The sequence below is a fragment of the Dendrobates tinctorius genome, unplaced genomic scaffold (genome assembly GCF_039654945.1).
Source record: "Dendrobates tinctorius isolate UK_male_01 unplaced genomic scaffold, ASM3965494v1 ptg000073l, whole genome shotgun sequence".
Classification (NCBI taxonomy): domain Eukaryota; kingdom Metazoa; phylum Chordata; class Amphibia; order Anura; family Dendrobatidae; genus Dendrobates; species Dendrobates tinctorius.
In genome coordinates this window covers 12128243-12153244 of record NW_027361741.1, presented here as the reverse complement: position 1 = coordinate 12153244, position 25002 = coordinate 12128243, and the positions used below count along the sequence as shown (strand labels likewise).

At 44.0% G+C, this 25002-nt stretch overlaps 1 protein-coding gene across 3 annotated transcripts in view; it reads right to left on the bottom strand.

The window, feature by feature from the left end:
• The window catches only part of LOC141096188 (beta-crystallin B3-like), a 368074-nt gene that overhangs the window by 19955 nt on the left and 323117 nt on the right, over positions 1-25002 (bottom strand). For all 3 annotated transcript variants that reach the window (XM_073582654.1, XM_073582655.1, XM_073582657.1), the window contains 2 exons: positions 9297-9377; positions 2208-2326 (listed from right to left, as the gene is read on the bottom strand). In XM_073582654.1, the coding sequence (XP_073438755.1) occupies positions 2208-2326; positions 9297-9377 (200 nt within the window). The remainder of the gene's footprint in view (positions 1-2207; positions 2327-9296; positions 9378-25002) is intronic.

Here is a 25002-nt window from a genome sequence, read left to right as displayed (position 1 = left end):
ATGGGAGAAAAATGGGAAACGTGGCAACAATGGGTGACAGGGTGGGAGACACATGGGGAAACATATAATGGCAGGATGGGAAACACATGGGGAAACATATGATGGTATTATGAGATACACATGGGGCAACATATGATATCAGGATGGGAGACACATGGGGAAACATGATGGCAATATTGGAGATGCATAAGGCAACATATGATGGCAGAATAGGAGGCATATGGGGCAACATATGATGGCAGAATGAAAGACACATGGGGCAACATATATTAGGCAGGATGGGAGACATATGGGGCAAGATATGAGGACAGGATGGGAGACAAATGGGGCAACATATCATGGCAGAATGGGAGACACATGGGGCAAACATATGGCATGATGGGAGATAGATGGGGCAACTTATGGGGCAGGATGGAAGACACATGGGGCAACATATGATGGCAGGATTGAAGACACAACATATGGAAGCAAAATGAGAGACACATGGGGCAGCAAAGGGGGACAGGATGGAAGACACATGAGGCAACATATGGGGCAGGGTAGGAGACAAATGGAGCAAGATATGGGGCAGGATGGGATGACATATGGGGCAACAGATTAAGGCAGGATGGAAGACACAACATAATGGAGAAAAATGGGAAACATGTGGCAACAATGGATGACAGGACGGAAGACACATGAGACAACATATGGGGCAGGGTAGGAGACAAATGGGGCAACATATGGGGGCAGGATGAGAGGACATGTGGGGGCAGGATGGAGATCATATGAGGCCAGGATGGGAGATCATATGTGGCCTGGAATGTGATAGGTGGGGGCCAGGAAGGAGACATGTGGAATCCAGAATGGAGTATATAAGGGACCAAGATGGGGGATATTACTACAGGAAGAGGAAGGATGTGGGACATTAGAAGTGTAGGGACTAATAAAGGAATATTATTACTGCTGTATCGTATTTTGTTTTTGATTATCCTGTTTTCAGTGTTTTTTTCTTTACCTGGCATAGTGTAGAAGTTGGGGGAAAATTGGGAAATGTGCTTTGGAAGATTACTGTGTGATATTTTCTTCATAGACGAGTACGGGTTAGAAGAAGTGATGGCAGTCGGCTCTGGATGAAGAATAAAAGTGAAGATGAAGGACTTCAACTAGAGACGTCCCTGATGATTCAGTGTGTTATCTGTACACTTACACTATACATTATATATAGTATATACAGAGCTTCTGTATATAATGTCACTGGTGATCCCTGTATTACCTGTACACTGACGCTATATACCGAACTCATGTGTATAATGTGACTCGTGATCACTGTATTACCTGTGTAGAATATACAGAGCTCCTGCGTTCAATGTCTCTGGTGATCCCTGTATTACCTGTATACTATATACAGAGCTCCTGTGTAAAATGTCATTGGTGATTACTGTATTACCTATACACTGACACTGTATACAGAGCTCCTGTGTGTAATGTAACTGGTGATCACTGTATTACCTGTACACTGACACTATGCACTGTATACTTTGTACAGAGCTCCTGTATATAATGACACTTATGGTAATATTAGTATTGTGGGGTTTTTTAATGGTCAGTATTTAACGTTCCCTTAAAGAAAAATAAATAAAAAATTTACCTAAACAGAGTACTGGATATTTTAAGAAATGTTTAATAGGTTAGAGTTAAGTAGGACCCTGCCAAAAGAGTCTACCTTGCCATTGTGGTGCCTTAAAATATCTTTTGGCCAAAACAAAAGCTGATGGTTATGTAGGTGATATGGTATCCAATGAGAACTGTTAATGTGTGATTGGTGAGGACGTGGTGCAGAAGTGGAGTTTTTCCAAGAGTGGGCAGTGGGACTGTGGAAGGTTTGAGGGGTATAGGAGGAGCTGGGGTGGAGCCTGGGTGGAGACTCAAGGGGGCTCGAAAATTTTTCCAGTATGGGGCCCCGAAATTCTATGCAAATATTTTGGAAAAACTACAGCAAAAGTCAGTCCTGTAACATACTGCCTACCCAAAGCACAACATGTTGAATTTCAGTACTACAAGTATATTATGCAATCGAGGTCATGGCCTGGTCATTGTCTTCTATAACCACTTTTCTATATCCAACAATATTGTGAGAACTTAATGGCATATTTGTAATTTATCTGCTGGCAATGAGTCCAAGTTAATATTTCTCTTAATGAAAGTAGTTTTCATTCTCCACTCACGGTCCGGATTCCACTTGAATGGATCCAACTTTCTCAAGTCCTTTCTCTCCCAAGTTCTGACATTCTCCAGTGAGCTCACACTTCTTCCCCTGAAAATTCTCCAACTCATAGAGCGTAATCTGAGAATTAAGGTAAAAATTATAAAATAGTAGGCTTTATCTTGTTTCAGACACTATTGTACTATCATTGTTAAGCTTTGTACACATCTTGTGAATCATGTAAGTGTGGTATATGTGTCAGGAAATCTACCACCACATACCCCTAATGTATCCACAGGGCTCCATATATCTCTGGTATACAAAAAGATTGTCCTTTTGGGACGGTATGCATCAGCATTCCTTTTTTACTGTAAACTGAAATCGTTGTCTGATGCTTTTATATAAAATGTGATATAGTTTTTTTACCAATAGGAATAAAAGAGTGATGTTTGCCACTATAAACCTATGCAGTAGTATAATGTACATTGCAGACTTCCAATCAGGTATATAATAGTTACAATCATAATGTGGTCTCAGTTTTCTGTACATGGCGAATTAATCATGTATATCAATACAACCTATTTTTAAATCTGCACTGATTTACAGCCATAACCCCCTAATGATGACTCCCCACCTTTAACCTCCAGACCTCTAGACCTGTACTCCAGTGGTGCAAATGCTGTCACTTGAGCATGCTCAGATCAGATGGACACTGTCTAATAAAGCCTCTGACAGCTGGGTTATGGCACAGCTCTGCTAGGCTATGCTAAAGATACCACTGATACCAGCTGCATTTGCGCTTAATGACCCTGTCCAATTTATGAAAACACATGCGCCCAGGCTCCCTATACTACAGAGAGTTACCATTATGATGCATACATATTATGCAGCCAGTGACCTACTGTAGGTATGGGGAAAGCAGAGATCATTTTGCTGTGATGGTAGCAATTATACAAGAATAACACAAAATAACTAAACATCAGCAGTCATTCTGTCCAGGTTTTCTGCATTTTTAGAAATGCCATGCAAGCTCTGCAGAGAATATCCAGTGCACATTGTCATGTGATGCAGATTTGAAATTTGCATTTCAAGTTCTAATTTGCATGTTACTGTAAAGATAGTGTGAATCTGTAAGGAGTTACAAGGCCCCAAGTACGTCAAGGTTAAGTATTAATGCTGTACATATTAATGTATATATATTCTTGCTTTGTGTCTTGCAAATGCTGCTATGTATATAGCGCTAATGTTTTATAATGTCATATTGTATGTTCATAGTTGTCTAGGGACAGTGTAGTTTCGTAGTTTGGCCACTAGATGGGGCAGTTTAGCCTACATAGTGTATATACTATAGTGCTGAATAAGGGGTTAGCATATGAATAGTTAACATAGGAGGGGCACGGTAGATAAGGCAGGAAGGACTTCCTGATAGGTCTCAGTTGGGGCCAGGGCACCCATTCAGCTCACTTGGGCTAACTAGCCCTGGGCAACACCGTGCCATGCAACGTTGAATAAGTCTAAGGCCCAGCCATATAGTATCCATGGCCAGGACCTCATCAGAAGGAGCAAACAGCAACAGTGCAAGCGGTGCAGAATTAGTGGGACTGCAGTTGCTAGAGAAGACTAAGCAGTACGGGCAGGTCGCTCATCATGTGGCAGCTTATTACATGGGCTGATGCTCTCAGGACTGGGACAAAACGCTCAAGGGAGTCCCCAAACAGAGTAAGCCTACACAGTGAGGATGCTGGAGAACCGAACGGCACTGTTCGTCCCGGAAGCAAGCTTAGTGACACAGAGAAAAGGACATAAAGGAAAAACAGCCAACAGCACACGAACTGAATGGAATGCACGCTCCAAAGATCCCAGGACCCAATGGGTTCAAAAAGGCAACCAAATAGCAAAAAGGGAGCAGCATCCGTTCCAGGTGAAAAATAGCTTTATTTTGCCAATCAGAGATACAACGTTTCGACCAAAAACTGCTTGATAAAGACCTTTTTGGTCAAAACGTTGTATCTCTGATTGGCAAAATAAAGCTATTTTTCACCCGGAATGGATGCTGCTCCCTTTTTGCTACAGAGAAAAGGACAGGGACAGAGGAAGAGTTGCATGATGTGAAAACTGATGCTGATACTGGAGCAAATATAGATACAGTGGGGAAAAAAAGTATTTAGTCAGTCAGCAATAGTGAAAGTTCCACCACTTAAAAAGATGAGAGGCGTCTGTAATTTACATCATAGGTAGACCTCAACTATGGGAGACAAACTGAGAAAAAAAAATCCAGAAAATCACATTGTCTGTTTTTTTTTCAATTTATTTGCATATTATGGTGGAAAATAAGTATTTGGTCAGAAACAAGCAATCAAGATTTCTGGCTCTCACAGACCTGTAACTTCTTCTTTAAGAGTCTCCTCTTTCCTCCACTCATTACCTGTAGTAATGGCACCTGTTTAAACTTGTTATCAGTATAAAAAGACACCTGTGCACACCCTCAAACAGTCTGACTCCAAACTCCACTATGGTGAAGACCAAAGAGCTGTCAAAGGACACCAGAAACAAAATTGTAGCCCTGCACCAGGCTAGGAAGACTGAATCTGCAATAGCCAACCAGCTTGGAGTGAAGAAATCAACTGTGGGAGCAATAATTAGAAAATGGAAGACATACAAGACCACTGATAATCTCCCTCGATCTGGTGTTCCACGCAAAATCCCACCCCGTGGGGTCAGAATGATCACAAGAACGGTGAGCAAAAATCCCAGAACCACGCAGGGGGACCTAGTGAATGAACTGCAGAGAGCTGGGACCAATGTAACAAGGCCTACCATAAGTAACACACTATGCCACCATGGACTCAGATCCTGCAGTGCCAGACGTGTCCCACTGCTTAAGCCTGTACATGTCCGGGCCCGTCTGAAGTTTGCTAGAGAGCATTTGGATGATCCAGAGGAGTTTTGGGAGAATGTCCTATGGTCTGATGAAACCAAACTGGAACTGTTTGGTAGAAACACAACTTGTCGTGTTTGGAGGAAAAAGAATACTGAGTTGCATCCATCAAACACCATACCTACTGTAAAGCATGGTGGTGGAAACATCATGCTTTGGGGCTGTTTCTCTGCAAAGGAGCCAGGACGACTGATCCGGGTACATGAAAGAATGAATGGGGCCATGTATCGTGAGATTTTGAGTGCAAACCTCCTTCCATCAGCAAGGGCATTGAAGATGAAACGTGGCTGGGTCTTTCAACATGACAATGATCCAAAGCACACCGCCAGGGCAACGAAGGAGTGGCTTCGTAAGAAGCATTTCAAGGTCCTGGAGTGGCCTAGCCAGTCTCCAGATCTCAACCCTATAGAAAACCTTTGGAGGGAGTTGAAAGTCCGTGTTGCCAAGCGAAAAGCCAAAAACATCACTGCTCTAGAGGAGTTCTGCATGGAGGAATGGGCCAACATACCAACAACAGTGTGTGGCAACCTTGTGAAGTCTTACAGAAAACGTTTGACCTCTGTCATTGCCAACAAAGGATATATCACAAAGTATTGAGATGAAATTTTGTTTCTGACCAAATACTTATTTTCCACCATAATATGCAAATAAAATGAAAAAAAAAAACAGACAATGTGATTTTCTGGATTTTTTTTTCTCAGTTTGTCTCCCATAGTTGAGGTCTACCTATGATGTAAATTACAGATGCCTCTCATCTTTTTAAGTGGTGGAACTTGAACTATTGCTGACTGACTAAATACTTTTTTTCCCCACTGTATGCTGTGTACAAGGATCAGTAAAGCTGTTAATTTGCAAGTTGATTTGGACTGTGTCTCATTTAGTGAAAAATCGGACAGAGGAAGCCTCCAGAAACGTACAGAGGGCTCTGACGGTGCAGGTGAAGAAGCCACAGGTATGCAGAGCTATGAACAGTATGTGCATGTGATAGGAGGGCAGGGCACTAACGTAAATGCTATCAGCCACGACTACCGCCCTGTAACTCCCTCACAAATCGATTGGCAAGACAACTCCAGCGGACAGATCTGTAATCTGTGACTGTGAGATGGGAGCCCTGCGAACTGCCTCTTACATGATGGCATCTCTGGTTCTTCTTTTGATTAGCTGGCAGGGCAGGACATCATCATTGCAGTGTGAGGGAGCCCGATTTTATCTGCGGGGGGCCCCTGTCTGGCCAGCAACTCTAGAATATGATAATTTTGGCTGCTCTTTTTTCCTCTGGGACGTTGAGAAAGGGTTAACAGGTGTTCTTTTTTCCTTACCTTCAGGTGAAGGATGTTCATTGGTCTAGACGGTTTCCTTCCTGGTTCGGCCCCTCCCCTTGCAAGGGGTATAAATTGTGCTGACTGAGGTGTCTCCTCCTCTTTGACCGCTGGGATCGAGAGGGGCCCACCCTCCCTCCCTTTTGTTTGTTATTTTATTGCATAGCTTGGTTGGCGGTTGATATGATGGTTGAACGTCGCAGCGTTGGCGGAAGAGCAAGACTGGGTAACATGTGCCGTGAGTCCGGTGGCATATCCCCACAATTTTCCGATGGTTAACATGGAGAGCTGCGACCTTACCCCTCCAACGATGGGTGTTTAAAAAGAAGAAGTTGTTATAACTGGTTAATCTTTAATAAAGTTGTGTTTTTTGGAACGGTGTTTTCAGTTCTTTCTTTGTGTCGGGGGAAAAAAGAGGGCAGGTTTTATAAGGTATGGATAGTCTGATGCACATGTGATATCGCACCAGGCGGGCTAATCAAAAGAAAAGCGCTGGATGTTGGGAGTTAGGCAGTGGTTCTCAGGACTCCCATCCAATGGCCACAGACTACTAACCTGGCCACTAGACCGGGATCAAGCTTCATTTCGAGTTACTGCGGCTTTAACCCTTGCGCAGCTTAATTGAACCATTTTCATGATGATATCTCCATCGGTACTTGCATTTCTAAATTTCTCTGCAGCACTATGGACTAAAGTCAGTGAGGAAGAAGAAATTGCATTTAATAAAAAAAAAGACACATTTTAGTGTCTCTTGAATATTTCCTGAAATTGTGTGACCTGTTACTGAGCAGAATCAATGTTTTGAATTTATCGTTCTGCATCACATAACAAGGCACAATGTGACAAGCACAATCTAAGACTATTACAAATACTTGGGGCATCACATATTGCAATATATGAGACTTAGCAGTAGAACATCTAAGTGAAGTTTGGACATGACAAGTTTGTGGCTGGTAATGTAAAAACTCTTAAGCAAAATGCTACTCAAAAAAATAAAATGAAAGTGGAAATAGCACCCCCTGCTGATCAAAAAATGGCGTTGCAGCAGCTAAACTTCAACACTTTTTAATCCCATGGTGTTACCCCAGAGACTATGTATGAGCCTCGTGTGCTATATGTTTAAAAGACTGTTACATTTCTGTGTTCTAGAATTCCTATATGTTTCCAAGCATCGCAGAACAAACAGGCAAAGTAACATTACAAGTTATACTGCCGATATATTGCATTTAATTGAACTATAGATATAATATTTCTTATTGTATACATATGGCAGTGCTTCTCTTTCTGCTATATTACAATTCTGCTTAATAAATGCAAAAAAGCCTGTAATTTATTTTTAAGTATACCACTAACATACAAAGGGTTACAATCTTATTTTAGGCCCCCAACCTGGCAGGTCAATGGACCCATCCAAAAGATGAGATAACTGTAGTACAATAAGTTGGGGTGAAATTGATTGACTATTTTTTAACTTCTTATATAATCATGTATAATGTTGGCTGAGGCCTGTCCTTCAACTAAAGCTTGAAGGGTCCGGACCAAATCAGTAAGTCCGCAGTCACTCTGTGTGACTGTAGACTTATGAATCCCCCCAGTGCATGCACTGTGCCCAGCGGGGATTTGCTGGTTTCCGACCAGGGACCAGGGGGTATGTATGAGTTATACATACTCCCGGCCTGTGGTTGCTCACCATACACTTGTATGGTCTAGTGACGCGGCCAGCCCGTGGGCCTGTCCAAATAGAGGGCGCAGCCTCGCTCAATACTAGTGACCAGTAAGGCCGGTGATTGAATTATTGAGTTGAATAATAAAAATGTAAATAAAAAATGTTATCATTTATATAACTACATTGTTTATACAAGGGTTTACCAAGATGTCCTATGACCTATGCTCCGTTACCCTGCAGCAGACAACGCTGCAGTCTGACATGTGGCCTGAATGGCCTCCTATGTGGATAAATGGATGGACCAGGCATGCAAAGTGAAAGTCATTGCAGGATGATAGAGAACTGAGCTGGACCCCTCTATGATATTAGCAGGGCATATAGATTGGGCTTGCTGGATAGCACAACCCCTTTAACCATTTACAGCCAATTGCATGCATTTTCAAGTGATTACTGTGTGACCAAGAGCTAGGTGCCAGTAATATGGTTTCTCATATACCGTAGTTTGGTAGCGGTATTTTCTGCCAATACTTAGGAAGCCAAATACAGGGAGCTACTGGGTGAATATGCTCACACTCCATGAAAGTGACTTTGTAGGGTTCCAGGTTATCCTAAATGCATCGTTATTAGACGGCATATCATAACTGTTGGGGAACCTGTCCCATTGTACATCGCAGCCAATCTGTGGACAGCATAGTATAGAGAAGGAGGAGGTGAGCAGAATTATATATACAGTAGGTTTTTAGGAAAAGATTTGGTATAACTTTTATTTTGTTCATTGAAATCCCTGATGTTTGTATATATATAAATAGGAGTCCAGTGGGCGGTCCTACTAATGTTTGACAGCTATCTCTGTCATATGGGGAAGACTGCCAATCACTGACTGTCCACTGGTCTTATATACATATAATTATCAGTGATTTTCATCACCAAAATGCAAGATTTACTAAAACTTTTCCCACAAAAAATGTCCATCAATCTGATCTCCTCCTGCTATAACATCCTGCCTGCAGATCAGATACTATTTTCAGCACGACAGGTTCCCTTTAGCGAGTTGCAGGTTCTATAAATGCAATATCACCAGGATTTCTGCTCATGAATATTCTCAGCTTACAATTCTAATGTCAACTTTTAGATTTTATTCCCATGATGGCAATAATATGCTAGTGGACCACGGATATAGCACAGTACCTTGTAGTTACCACCAATGCCGCCATGACTCTTGCCAGCTGCCATCTGTTCTGGAGTACTTTGTGGTTCACTCATGTTTACCTGGAGCAAAAATAATTGTGTTAGTAATCATGACCATCAGTGTATACATGGGAATACATCGCATAAATGTAGAATATAGGACTTCTTGACAAGGCCTGTGGAGATCCAATCACTGCACAGGATTTCAGAATTTGGTAAAATCAGGCCCCATTGTGACCATCAGCTGCCTCTATGATACAGACACTCTTGTATATACAAAAAAACCTGCAGAAGATTTAGGTATTACCGGAGTCATGGAAGATAGGTGTCTATTTTCCAACCCATGAAGCAAAAACACTCATCATCATCTCATATTTTGATCTTTAACTCATAAACGTATAGCTGCTCTGGCTAAAAACATGGAACAACTTGTTTTCTATGTAGTTTTAGGTAATCCTGTGTAATTGGATGAATGTGACTCTGTATCTCGCCTACACATCAGACTCTTGCCTAGAACATATTTTAAAACTAATAAGCCGTTTAGGTTGGGGTAATAGATATTCACAGAACTGTAGGCGTTAATAAAAAGACCATCTGTGAATATGAAACTTATGACCTTTAGATCACATACGACTGTAGGATGATAGACATTACACTGTCCAGTCTGCCGGCTCATACAGTGATCCAGATGAATGAGCTCCCCTCCAACAAAAAGATCTCTATGTTACTAATGGAAAACGTCTCACAAAAGCGGAGTGTCTTCTACAATACTCTGATCACAGAGATAGAAGATCCAATTTACAATATTTATATGTGTTTCCTGTCCTCTGACTGAAGTTAGTTAAAAAACAAAAATCCTGTGCTTTTCTCACTCTAGTAGAGTCCAGCACTGAGTCTCCGCAACCGTTCCGGGTGTCTGTTGTCTGTCGCATCGTGAGTGCGGAAGCAAGTCAGTGAGCACACAGAGGCTCGTGCCGTCAACTCAACAAAGCCTTAGAGATCACTCATTTTCTGCCGCACTGTCAAAGTGATGTCTGTGTCGCCGACAATAACATACACTGGGAGCAGTGGCGAAGTCTAAGCACTGAACCTGGGAAGGATAACTAAAGAACAGGTTTTTTGTTTGTTTTTTTCAAATAATCTGCATCCCGTGACAGTGGTTTTCTAAAACCAAAAACCCCTTTTAGGCCATTCAATCCCCATCAATCTCTAACAGTATAAGCTTTTACTCCTAATTACCACTAAAGGGCCACATTGTTAGACCGCAATGTATGATATCTTAAAGATTAATGTAAAGCAACACTGTCCACAGAAAATTAGCAAAACATTTTAAAATATCCAGGAAATTCCTTTCATAATTTCTTTTCTTTGATCCTATTTTGTCTCAGGAGATCAGCCATATCCCCCTCCTCCACCTCACTTTCCTGTGTCTGGCTGTAAGACAACTGACTGCAGCAGTCTCCGCTCTGCTGTGCTCTGTCTGCTATAGGATCACTAAGCCACGCCCACATGCACCAAGGAGGCGGGGCTTATATCAGTCACCAGCTGGAGGATGACCTCTCTGCAGGATTTCTACCAGACTGACTATTTTAGAATTTTACAGAACTGGCTGTTATATGATATATATGGGGCCCAATATACAATAGATAGATGTCAGTTGATAATTTGGCCAGCAGCCATCCCTCCTGACTCCACCATACATAGGAACGCTGGCTCTGTTGAGAGCTCCTTTGTTCTCTATGATAACTGCTGCCAGACTCCTCTACCGGTGGTTTATCTCGTCAGTAACAAAAGGATTGGCAATTTAAATTCGGACATGCCAGAGTCTTATCCTTATACTATGAAGTCAGGGGGGTGGAGAGGGGGAGGGTCCCCATACATTAGGCTGTTATTACTCTGTACCAACAGTTAAAGCGTCACTAGTTCTATCACAATTCAACATAGTCTGCATCTACCATGAAACCTCCACAGCATCTCAAAGATACAGAGCTTCTGCTCTGCATAATAGGAAGAAAGGGTCTGCATTTACCCTGAACCAGTACTGCACTGGTCTGTGTGCTGTGTCTGGCACTGGCACTCATACTCACCTAAGGAAGCATTTCCATAAAAGGTTTTATCTTCTTGATATATTGCAATTATATATATATATATATATATATATATATATATATATATATATATATAATCTTCCTTCTCACCCCCCAATGGGGGTGGTCATTTTTCCCATTCTCGGGTCCTCTACCAGAGGCCTGGGAGTTTGAGGGTTCTGCGCAGAATCTTAGTTGTTCGCAGTATTGCGCTTTTCTGGAAAGAGTTCAGATGTTGCTCCTGGGATCTGTTGTAGCCATTTTCCTAACTTAGGGGTCACTGCTCCAAGTGCTCCTATCAGCACTGGAATCACTGTTGCCTTCACCTTCCACATCTTCTCCAGTTCTCCTTTTAGTCTCTGGTATTTCTCTAGCTGCTCATATTCCTTCTTTCTGATGTTGCTGTCTCTTGGCACTGCCACATCTATTATCATTGCTGTCTTCTGATCCCTGTCTACTATCACAATGTCTGGTTGGTTTCATATACAGTATATAACACTGACAATTGCTCATTTTTCCATTCTATCCAGTTAATTCTTCTCTTTTCTCTGCTCTAGTTAGAAACAGGAAGCCCCTTTTCCCTGCAAAAATCAACAACCCCCTTCAACTCCTGACCCAGCTGCTCCCTTTTTCCCCTGCCAGGGAATTTTGCAGTGATGACTCATACAGGGAAAATGGACCTCCTGTTTATATGTAGCGCTTAGAAGGATTTAGCTAGTCAGTGTTTAATCACGTGATGTCATAGGTCTAATGGAAAAGAGAAGAACTAAATGGGTAGAAGGGAAAATGAGCAATTGTAATTACACAGTGCCATATAGTATGGTGAGTGCAATATATTAAGAGAACAAAAATGTTGATGGGAGGAGGAGTGCTTTGCCCCATTCTCAGTAAAACCGCAATGTATTTTTGCAATTTTTAAAAATCACAGTAAGAAACATGCAATGTGACCATAATGTGTGAACGCAGCCCTGCAAAACCTTTTTTGCTATCTCTTACAAAGTAACTACTACAACTGTTAAAAGAAATCTGTTACTAGGTTTCTGTTACATGATCCAAGAGCAGTGTGATGTAGGAGAAGAGATCCTGATTCCAGTGATGTGTGACTTACTGCTTGTAATTTTTTTCAGCAGGAGAGTTGATTGGCAGATTTTGTGAACACTGTGCATAAGCAGAAAGCAGCCAACCAGTGGTGTAGGCGGGGTTATACAGATATCAGCTTTCAGAGAACTGCTAGGTCTGCAGCAGAGAAGACTGGGATCTTATCAAAATAAGCAGCCCAGCAAGTGACACATTGCTGAAATCAAGGTCTCTACTCCTGCATCATGCTGCTCTCAGATTACAAAGCAAAAAGCTGGTGACAGATTCCCTTTAACAAAATGAGCCACAGGTTATCTCTATTGTCATGTCTTCTACACGCAGAATAATTTCCTCACTATCAGACCATGCCAACACCATCTTCAATAAATTTTGAGAACAAAGAAATATTAGTGTAACTCTCCTTAAACTTGTTTCATTTGATAATTTAGGGGACATAAAAAACAGCATGGACCACACAAAGAAGGCAACACATAGTTTCATTAGATTTTCCATTTGAGACTTTTCTCAAACCAATTAAAACCTTAGTAATCCCACTTATATAGCACGATCTCTGTATAGAGGAGTAGCCTAAGCTGTCTATAATCCAACATGTTTGGTCTATCAGGGTCCCATTCACCTGAACTTTCTATGATGCCAGGTATTCACTAATTCTTTGCATGGTGCATCAATAGTCCTTCAAAGCCATTGCCCTAGAGAGGGTAGAATGATTGGTGAAGTTTATAAAATCTGGATCATAAGCCAAGGCATAAAGCAAACCCAGAACAAAGAGCAATGCATATCCCAAGACGAAGGAAAAAAGAACTCCAAAGATCTGCACTGCAGAAAGCGACCGGACCACCATACCTCTTCTGCTGACTGTATTCTGAAATGACCATGTCCCATTGAAGAGATGGACCATATATATATAATAACAATGAATGGAGCTTTAGACGACATGGGTGCTGAGGCAGCAAGTGTGTCTATCCCATTGTCTCCATCAGATTTCACATGAATAGTCTGCGCTGGGCACCCACTGTGCCCACCAGACACAGCTCTACCTTTACGGCTCACAGCTCATTTTCAGAAGATTAGTGATGGACTTTGGGTCAGCACGTTCAGACGGCCTCGCTCTATCGTCCCATGCCAAATATGTAGGCTCAAATGCAACTATCAGCAGTTTGTAAAGTACCATTCTGTTGTATCCCACTGTATAAAAATACACAAAAGTAGGAACGTGCGGACAGACCGAATAACATCCCATCCTTGCAGCCATGACACATTATATTTTTAGATATGCTTTTTTTTAATTGCAGAAAACGTATACCTATTGGTTTTAAAAATAATAAAATGCTGCTTTCCATTACATGTAACCAGGGTCAGACTGGCCCACTGGAGAACCGCAGGATTCTCCGGTGGGTCCAGACACTGACACCCGCTGGCATACAGGGCCAGCAATTGCCTAGTGCTCCCGCTGCTCCAGGGGCCCCCAGTCAATGGTGTGTCGCTAATAGCAGCACACCATGCAGCTGTTATGAAGGCCCCCGGAGCCAGCGGAGCATCAGCGGGTGACAGGAGGTAGGAGTCGGCTGCTGCGTCTAAAGCCTGTCCTCACTGCTAAAGAGAAATGAATATTCACTCTTCCCCATAGATGCCGATACAGTTGAAAGCAATAATGGAGGACAGAGTGTCAGATGACGCTCCCTCTCTCATCATTCCACTCTGCCTCTGACACAGCAGGCGCGTGATGACATCACTTTATCGTGTACCCGCTGTGTTCCGGGCAGACTGCAGTGCAGCTGCTGAGACCGGAGCAGAGCCGGAATCAGCGTGGGAATGAGGAGGAGAGGTGAGTATTGTGTTTGTTTTTTATATATACAGTATATATATATATATATATATCAGTGAGTCATGGTTGCATTATACCCTATGAGGTGGGAGCATTAGACCCTATGAGCAGAAGAAGTGCATTATAACCTATTAGGGAGCAACATTATACCCTGTCTGGCTCCGCTTGTCTGTGTTGCCTCACACAGGTGGAGCTCTGCCGAGCCTTCTGCTCTACATTCTTGCAAACACCAGACTGACACTGACATACCCAAACCCTCTGTTCAAACTTGTGGGGTTGAACACTTGTCACCCCACATGGGCACGTGACAGGGCATCCACATGACCCAGTGAAACCCCCGCCCGACACTGTACTGAAACCAAAGTAGGGACCGGAACCATCGGTTAACGCAAGCATCCTTCCCCTTCACGTGTCTCCTCCATGCTTCATTACATGACCACCCCCCTCTCCGTTTTCCATTGCAGAAGACACGCCCACTTTCCTGACTAACAGTAGATTTGGGCCAGTTTTAGGTGCTCTCAACCATGTTTATTTAGGGTTCACTAACCCCACAGCTCATCCCGTAACCTAAGTACCTGTCTTTGGGCCCTTGGTACCGTTTCCTCTATACCCTTACCTGTGCCTCGGTGACTACCTCCTGCCAAAATTCTGAGGTCCGCCCCCGGCAACTCTGGGCATACATCCCTACCATGTCGTACCTGAGCCTCCTGACGCTGCTGTCTAGCGAGAGCTCTATCCATTTTAACCTGACCTCCAGCCACATCCTTGGACGGTGCCAGAGGATTCCTCGTGCATACATCCCTAGTCGTCTCTGCAACCCACACACTCATGGGTCCTCCAGGATTTCTTTTTATTTGCGTGTTTCTGCGTGAGTCCCTGGAACTGAGCTGTTCCGAACTTACCAGGGGATTCGGTGGGGGTCTCCATGATAGGGGTTACACTCTGTCCCTAGGTTGGTGACCCCTATGGCAGGTATCCCTGACTCGGGATCTTCAGGTCCTGCACCCAGAACATCATCCTTAACCTCTCCTGCAAATACCTCTAGGGGGAACTTATCGGGGTTAAACTCTGTGCCTAGGTTGACGACCCCTATGGCAGGTATCCCTGACTCAGGATCTTTGGGTTCTGCGCCCGGAACAACATTTACCTTGGGAGGGTTGACCCTGGTCTCCCACAGGGACCAGAACAGGGGCAAGTCTCTTCTCAACACAGTCCCATATGGAAGGGTCTTCACCACTCCCACCACATGTTTAATGTCCCCACATGGTGTGGAAAAATTAACCTCCACGGTTGGGTACTCCTGGATTTCCCCATGGACACCCATCACATCCACTTTCCATCCTTTGGGGTTGTCCTCGGCAGCAAGGGACCCATAGACCAAAGTCATTATGCTCCCCAAGTACAGGTGAGCGTCTTTTTGGCATCCGTTAATGAGTACCTAGCACAGCTGTGATTCGCTGCCGGCAGTGCCTGCAGTGGTGGCACAGACCGGCTGGGCATACATAGCGAGTAAACCTGCAGGATTCATGGGTTCAATGGTTCAGATATCATGTCTGGGCCCGTGGCACTGCTAACACTTGATCGCTGCAGCACAACCATACCTTGGAGCCGCTTTAGGGGAAACGGAAGTTTTGTCACCCTCAATTCGGGTTACCCCCTCATCATGAGCTCGGTCCTGGTTAGCCCCAACAGTGATTTGTGGACTTTTCCCATGCTCTGTACAAAGTCCTGAGTGGCTGTATACCGCTCAATCAAACTTATCAGCTGGTCCAGAGTGCACAGGTCATATTGCTACACCCAATGATGCATGGCGGCCAGCAGAGCTATCACCAACCGGTCAACCCTCTCTACCATCTGGGCCGGGGTCAAGGTCTCAGGCTGGAGCCATTCCTCCACCAACTGCAATAAGGCATACGCCTGAGACCTGGTGGGATGAGACTCTGCAAAGGACCACTGGTACACCCACTGATCGCCCCTTACCTTAAGGGTCTCCTCTTTACACCACTAATGCTCCTGCAGCTGCCGCTGCAACTGCAGTGCCTCTTGCTGCGGATGGAACTGCAGCGCCTCTTGCTGCTGCTGCTGGAACTGCAGAGCCTCTTGCTGCTGCTGGAACAGTAGCTCCTGCTGCTGCTGGAGCTGCAGCGCCTCTTGCTGCTGCTGCTGGAACAGCAGCTCCTTCTGTTGCTGAACGATGACCACCAGTTTAAAGAACTCCTCCATATTTCCAGTCGTCTTGAGCTGTAGCGTTGCAGGTTTGCTCACTGACATGCAGCACACTTTGGGGTATGCCTCAGTTCACACTGCCCGCATTCTCCAAAAATCCATCTATTTAAAACTGTGGTTTGTCCATCACATGGATCACATATAAGTGCACTCAAAATTCTGCCATTTCTGGCTTCCATTTAAATTTTGTTGCAGTGTGTTAGCGAAGTTATTGACACCAGCTTGCTGATAAAAATAGTTATCTACAGGCCAGCTTTTTAAAGCTGTGGTTTTCCATCACATAGATCACATATAAGTTCGCTCCAAATTCAGTCATTTGTAGTGAATATGGAAAATATTGTCCACCATTTAAAATGGGCAAGGTGTGTGGCAAGGGACGGGGAACTGGACGTGATGGTGATGGTGCATGCAGAGGCCATGGACAAGCTGAAATTGTGCCACAACAGAAACACCCACATCTTCTCACCCGACCTTCCTGTCCCAATTAATAGGGGACCACAACACACCACTATTGAACCCAGAGCAGTGTCAATAGGTTGTTGGTTGGATAGCTTTCAGTCACTTTGCCACCACGACCACCCTGTCTTACATACGGTCAAGTCTCAGTAGCCGTGAGTCTGGACCGCATATTCCTCACCCTGATTCTTCTTCCTCCCACCATGCCGAGTGCCCGGAGACAACTGATCCCACACTTGGAGCTGTTCCCTTTTCCATTTATAGATTCGGATCTCTCGTTCACATGAAGTGGGGCAAGAGGAGATCGATGTCCAAATATTTGAGCAGCCACGGTCACACAAAGACGACAGTAGGAAAGTGACACAAGAGGTGAACGATGATGAGACACAATTGCCAGAAAGTCAGGAGGAGGACCAACTTGCGGAAGTGGAAGACGAGGTAGTGGATGATATAGTACCTGACCCAACCTGGCAGGAGTACATGCAGAGCAAGGACAGCAGCACACAGGGGGAGGGAGGCATAGCACCCCAACAGGCAGGAAGAAGCAGTGTGGTGGCTGCAGACAGAAGGCGGGCAATCGTTCCCCATAACACCAACACGACGGAAATTGCCAGTACAACTGTTAGGTCTTCCTGAGTTTGGTTGTCTTCTAAAGAATCTGCCGATAACCCCAAAAAGGCCATTTGCGCCACCTGCCAGGCCAGCATCAGCAGGGATAGCGAAACTACCAGACTGACCACCGCCAGCATGATCAGGCACATGGCAGCAAACCACCCGACTTTGTGGGCTGAACCCCAGGTTCCAGGAACAGTGTCTGCGGTTGACATCACTGCTTCTTCCACTGTTGTGCATGCAAACCATGCAAGCCAATCCCCTGCCCATGGTGCATGTGAAGATTCTTCCTGCCCTGCACCTGTTGTTGCACACACTCAACTAGCACCATGAGCAAGCACGTCCTTGTCCCAGCACAGCATTCAGTTGTCCATTCCCCAGTCCTTGGAACTCAAGTGCAAATACGCAGCCAACGCCCCACAGGCCACACTACCAAATTCCCACATTTTGCGACTGCTTGCGTCCGAAATGTTGCCTTTTAGGCTCATGGAGATGGAAGCTTTCTGCAACCTGATTGCAGTGGCTGTCCCTTGGTACTTGGTACCCAGCCCCCACTATTTCTCCCGGTGTGCCATCCCAGCATTACATAAGCACGTGTCCCACAACATTAGCCGTGCCCTCAACAATGCAGTTACTGGTAAAGTCTACCTAACCACGGACAGGTGGAAAAGTGCTTGTGGGCAGGGATGGTACATCTTGCAGACGGTACTCTGGGTTAACACAATGGAAGCTGGGACCCAGTCGGACATTGGGATGGAACACATCCTCCCAATACAGAGGATTGTGGGCCCTAGGTCAATCAGGGTTGCCCCCACAGTCTACAGCTCCTGCACCTCATCCTCCTCTTCAACCTCCAAAATGAGACTACATCAGTCACAAGCAGGAATCACTGCAGCACTGCCTTAGCCAAGCGGCAACAGGCTGTGCTGAAGCTAATATGCTTAGGTGACAAACCGTTTAATGCTGAAGAGTTGTGGACAGCTCTTAAAGAGCAGATGTGTGGCTCACACTGCTGAACCTACAGCCAGGCATGGTTGTGTGTGACAATGGCCGGAACATGGTGGCCGCTCTGAGGCGAGGCGATCTCACACATGTACAATGCCTGGCCCATGTGCTTAACCTCATGGTTCAGTGGTTTCTCAAAACCTACCTGGAGCTGCCGGATCTGCTTGTCAAAGTACGGTGCCTGTGTGCCCATTTTAGAAAGACAGCTACAGCTTCTCCGCCCTTGCCGTGCTTCAGCAGTGTTTGCAGCTTCCGGCTCACCGACTGGTGTGTGATGTCCCCACACGTTGGAACTCTACACTGCAGATTTTGGGAAGGACTTGTGAGCAGAAGAGGGCAGTTGTTGATGACCAGCATCAACAAGGCCGTTGGTATTCAGTTTAGACTCCACACATAAGACCTCAGGAGTGGACATGCATGTCAGACATATGTACCATCCTCCAAAACTTTGAGGACTCCACCAAGATGCTGAGAGGCGATTAAGCCATAATTAGCATTACCATCCCATTTCTTTGTGTTCTGAAATGCTCTTTGCTCACAATCAAAGAGGATGCATTGCAGGCAGAGCACGATGAGATGGAGCAATGAACCATGCAGGATGATTAGACACAGCTCAGCCTCATCTCATCCCAATGTGGATTGGGTGATAATGAGGAGGAGGAGGAAGAACAGGAGCTAGTTTCATGCGCTATAGACTGTACTACCTGTACATCTGTCATAATATCTGTTCAGCGTGGATGGCCTGAGGACAGGGAGGAGGAGGAGGAGGAGGAGGAGGAGAGCATGGTCAGTCATCCTCTTGGTGAGGACATGGAAGTATTGCCTGTTAGCAGTCTGGTACGCATGGCTGAGTTTATGTTACACTGCCTTTCCCGTGACCCTCGCGTTCTCAAAATTTTGTGTGAGTCATTACTGGTTGGTGACACTTCTAGATCCACGCTACAAGGAGAACTTTCTATCTCTTATTCCTGAGGCAGACAGGTCTACTAAAATGGGGCAGTACCAGAAGGCTCTTGTTGCGGATTTATTTCACAAAATCCCATCTGAAAACGCTATCGGCAGAGGTCACAGTTCATTGGACAACCAAGGAGTACAGGCGAGAGAGACACAACTCCAATCCAGCAGAGGTAGGGGAACACTGTCAAAGTTCTGGGAGAGTTTTCTCAGACCCTCCCATCACACAGGCCCTGATGCGTCGGGTACTCTCACAAGGAGTGCAAAGTTTGCGAAGATGCTGAGGGAGTACCTTGCTGACCATACCAATGTCCTCCGTGATTCCTCTGTGCCTTATAATTATTCGATATCCAAGCTGGACATGTGGCATGAACTGACTCTCTACACCTTGGAGGTCCTGACTTGCCCTGCCGCTAGCGTCTTGTCAGAGCGGGTTTTAATGCCACTTGTGGAATTATAACTGATAAGCGCATCCACCTGTCAACTGAAAATGCTGACAGGCTGACTCTTATAAAAATGAACAAGGGTTGGATTGGGTCAGACTTCTCAACACCACCGAATGATAGCAGCATAACATAAAGTCAAATCCAGTGTCTTTTTTTGGGAGGTCTATTCCCTTGCACCTCTTCACACCCACACATGGGTATACGCTTCCTGATTTTGGCTATTTGCTGTTGTCTTCCTCCTTCTCCTCATCCTCATCCTCCACCAGGGTGGCCGTGTCCCGTGATGCAACACCCACATAATTTTTTAAAGGGTGTTTATCATGCTCGTAAAAAAAATTTGTTATACAGTATGTTCATGTACCCCCAGGGGTAAATGTTTGTCAGCTCATACAGTTAGTGCATGGGCATTACAAGTATAAGAGACCCACTCCTTTTTAATGGGAACATTTTTTTATGAGGCCCTCGTCCACGTCTCTTCCAAGGGGCATTGGAGTGCCTCCAAATTTTTCACTGCATAGGCAAACAGTATGGGAGACCCACTTCCTAATAATGGGAACATTGTTTTCAGGAGGCCCTCCTATATGTCTCTTCAAAGGGGTATTGTGGTGCGTCCAAATTTTGGGCAGCCCTGCCACTCACTGCATACACAATAACAATATAGGAGACCCACTATTTAATAATGGGAACAACAAAGCATAGCCGGCTGATGGCTCTCTAAGAATAGTGAGGGCTGACTGCTGTACCTTTAAGAATAGTAAAGGCCGCCTGATGGCCCTATAAAAATAGGCTTTGTGACTTTCAGAGTCCCTCCTTCATTTCCCAGTGAATGCATTTGTCTTGGTTGAAAGCAATGCTGAAGTTCAAAAACGCATCAAAAAAGCTACGTGTGAACATAGCCTAAGGTGTGGAGGAGCATTTTTGCGTTTGGTTATTTATTTTGCCTGATATACAAGTCATTACCCTGGAAAGGATGTTCTTTAACATATTTCCCAGGAAAATCCATTTGGTTTCGTTTTTGTATGTTTTATTGTGACATTGTTCACAGCAGTGACCTGGGAGTCAGAAATGCTTCCATGGGTCTTCTCCATGCTGTTCCCATGTCATTTGCGCACTGTTCCCATAGATTTCTGCAATTTCTAGTCCCTCTGCAGACCGCTGGGGTGGGTGCTGGAAAAATACTCGTTTCCCATAGACTTACATTGGGCTCGTTGCTCGGATCGAGCACCCAAGCATTCCAATTTGCTCGACCCGAGCAACGAGCATCTGAGCATTTTAGTGCTCGACCATCACTAGGCAGCTCATATCACAATTTATTTTCTCAGCCGTATTCGGCGTGCGCGTAAAATCGTAGCATGCTGCGATTGTCACCGAAACTCGGCCGAGACTCGCCAATGCAAGTCTGTGGGTGCGAGAAAAAAAAAATCGCACATCACTCAGACCATAGGAGTGCTTTCCATTTTTATGCACCAGTGTCCTTTGAAAAGCCGGCAATTCATGTGCCACGTACAGTAAAACACAGCATGACAGATTAGAATAGAATAGATATATACATACAGTTGGGAAAAAAGTATTTAGTCAGCCACCTATTGTGCAAGTTCTCCCACTTAAAAAGATGAGAGAGGCCTGTAATTGATATCATAGGTAGACCACAACTATGAGAGTCAAAATGAGGAAACATCCAGAAAATCACCTTGTCTGATTTGGCAAGATTTATTTTGCAAATTATGGTGGAAAATACAGTGGTGTGCAAATTAATTGGGACAAAGCATTTTTGTAAGTAAAATTATAAGTTGGTTACCAGTCAGTGATTCAAACCAGTTTTAACTGCTTTGAACAGGTGTGAGTGCCTGTTCAAAGCAGTTAAAACTGGTTTGAATCACTGACTGGTAACCAACTTACGATTTTACTTAAAAAATGCTTTGTCCCAATTAATTTGCACAGCACTGTAAGTATTTGGTCATTAACAAAAGTTTAATCTCAATATTTTGTTATACATCCTTTGTTGGCAATGACCGAGGTCAAACGTTTTCTGTAAGTCTTCACAAGGTTGCCTTTGTAGCTCACACATCCTTAAAACATCAGTGATCCACCTCCGCTCCGTGCTTTACAGTAGGAATGGTGTTCCTTTCATTAGTAGGTCTTGTTGACCTCTCTCCAAATGTAATGTTTATGGTTGTGGCCAAAAAGTTCAATTTTGGTCTCATCACTCCAAATTACCTATTTCCAGAAGTTTTGAGGCTTATCTCTGTGCTGTTTTGCATATTGTAGGCAAGAAACTTATTGGCATTTGCACAGTAATGACTTTCTTCTGGAGACTCGACCATGCAGCTAATTTTTCTTCAACTGTCTCCTTATTGTGCATCTTGAAACAGCCACACCGTTAGGTTTCAGAGAGTCCAGTATTTCAGCTGATGTTATTTGTGGGTTTTTCTTTGCATCCCAAACAATTTTCCTGGCAGTTGTGTGCAAAATTTTTGCTGGTCTACTTGACCATGTTTTTTTTTTTTTACAGAGCCCCTGATTTTCCATTTGTTAATCACAGTTTGAACACTGCTGACTAGCATTATCAATTCCTTGGCTATCTTTTTGTATTCTTTGCCTGTTTTATACAGTTCAGCTACCTTTTCCCGTAGATCTGTTCACAATTCTTTTGCCTTCACCATGACTCACAATCTAGAAATGTCAGTGGCTGGATGAAAGACGCTAGAGTATGTCTGGATCTGAAACTCATACAGCTTTTATGCACAAACACTGATTACAAGCAAACAGGTCACAGATGAGGATGTTACCTTTAGTAGCCATTCAAACCCATTTGTGTCAACTTCTGTGCATGTTATCTGGCCAAAATCACCAGAATATGTGAACTTTTGATCAGGGTCATTTGGATGTTTTGGGTTGTTATTATGATTTAAAAGCAGAAAACACAGTAGTGTGACAATAAATGGCTTCACTCAACCACTAACCATGAGTGGAGAAAAAGTTTTGGGTTTATCATTCATATTCTCTGCAAAAAGGCCAAGAAAGCAAAAATTATGCTGGGGTATGTAAACTTTTGAGCACAACTGTACGTATATACTGTATATTACATATAGATAGATAGATAGATAGATAGATAGATAGATAGATAGATAGAAAAGCCAGCAATTCAGCAGCCACGTAGTGTAAAAACACTGCAGGAGCCGACAGGATAGAATAGATGGATTACATACAGTAAATACAAATAGAATAGATAGATATACAGATGTGTGTGACAAATACAATTAGTACAGTGTGTGTGCAACTTACTGTAATGTATTTAATTAAAAAAGATTATTTTTCTGAAAAAAAGGGAGTGGGCACCCGCAAAATTTTCATAACCAGCAGAGGGAAAGCCGACATCTGGGGGCTGATGTTTATAGCCTGGGAAGCTTCCCAGGCTAGTAATATCAGCTAACAACTGGTTATTAAAGAGGGGGACCCTAAAAAAAGTTGACATAGGGTCCCCTTATAATTAATAACCAGTGAAGGCTATGCAGACAGCTGCTGGCTGATATTAATAGCCTAGGAAGGGGCCATGGATATTGGCCTCCCAGGCTAAAAACATCAGTTCTCAGCCGCCCCAGAAAATACACATCTCTATGATGCGCCAATTCTGGCACTTAGCCTCACTCTTCCCACTTGCCCTGTAGCAGGTGGTGAGTGGGGTGATAGTTGAGGGGGTTGATGTCACCTTTGTGTTGTCAGGTGACATCAAGCCCCGAGGTTAGTAATGGAGAGGCATCTATAACAATTAATAAAATGTAAAGTACTAATATTTTAATGTAAAAAATATACTCACTTTTTAATGGTATAATGAAAAATAATTTAAACAGTTTTGATATTTTCAACTTTTCAATACTAGGGGGGAGCAACTGCTGAAATTTGCCATCAAAACCTAGTGTACAACTAGCTCACATTACAACTGCAGTGGGTGGGGGTCTGATCACGAGTGTCACATCACTCCTTTCCTCCCCTTCTGGGTGTTTGCAAACAGATAAGGAAGGATGAAGTTTAGGATCACAGTGAGGAGCCATGACATTGGTATTGTCGATGTTCAGGTGGGGTGTCTTACATAGTTCATAAACCTCCATGCACAATCCATCCCCTAAAACCCCAATGCCCCTTCCTTTCCGAATAAAGATACTAACACCAAATATTGGATAATATTGGCCACAGCAGCCTTTATTATAAAACAAACAAATATTAACATTAAATAAATAACAGTAAATAAATAACCTGGGATGGGTCCTTGAAGCTCAAAAATCTGTTGATTAACCATACTGAAAACTGTGGACAAAAACAGACCATAACTAACTCTCAGCCGTTATCCCACTGGCTCGGGAGCACCAAATAAACTCCGAAGGGTACCAATGTTCACTCAAACCAGAGGATCCGGCCAAACATAGCCAAAATCCCCCCAAAATCACCAGAAGAGAGAACCAAAATATAGCACCAACTGAGGAATCCATATACCCACGGACCCCCAGGCCAATTTAGTACCATGACGTGGTGGAGTGGCTTCGTATACATTTTTTGCAAAAAACGTATCAACTAAATACCCTGTTCTTGTTATCATTTTTTACTAGCACTGGCTGTCTACAATTATATATTATTTACAACAGAGTATTTTTGCACGTTTGTCATACTGTGTTTTTTCTTTGTGTTTCAGCCTCTAGGTGGTGTGAACAGTTTCTTACTGACCTGTTCATTCTTGTGCATGTCTCATGTGTTTTTAATCCAACTTCAAGGACCCCCTCAACCGCCACAATGACTACCTCAAATGTCTGAGACCCCTCCCACACCTGACCACTATGGCCCTCTCAATACCGCTCTGCAGGCCAAGTGCCCACAGATCAATGCTCATAGCATTCAAATGCACCCCATCTCCCAGCAAAAATTCCTCACCCACTTCCTCTAACTCAAAATGCCACACAGCCACACCTCCGCTCCTGAGGACAAAACTGGACACCACCCGATTC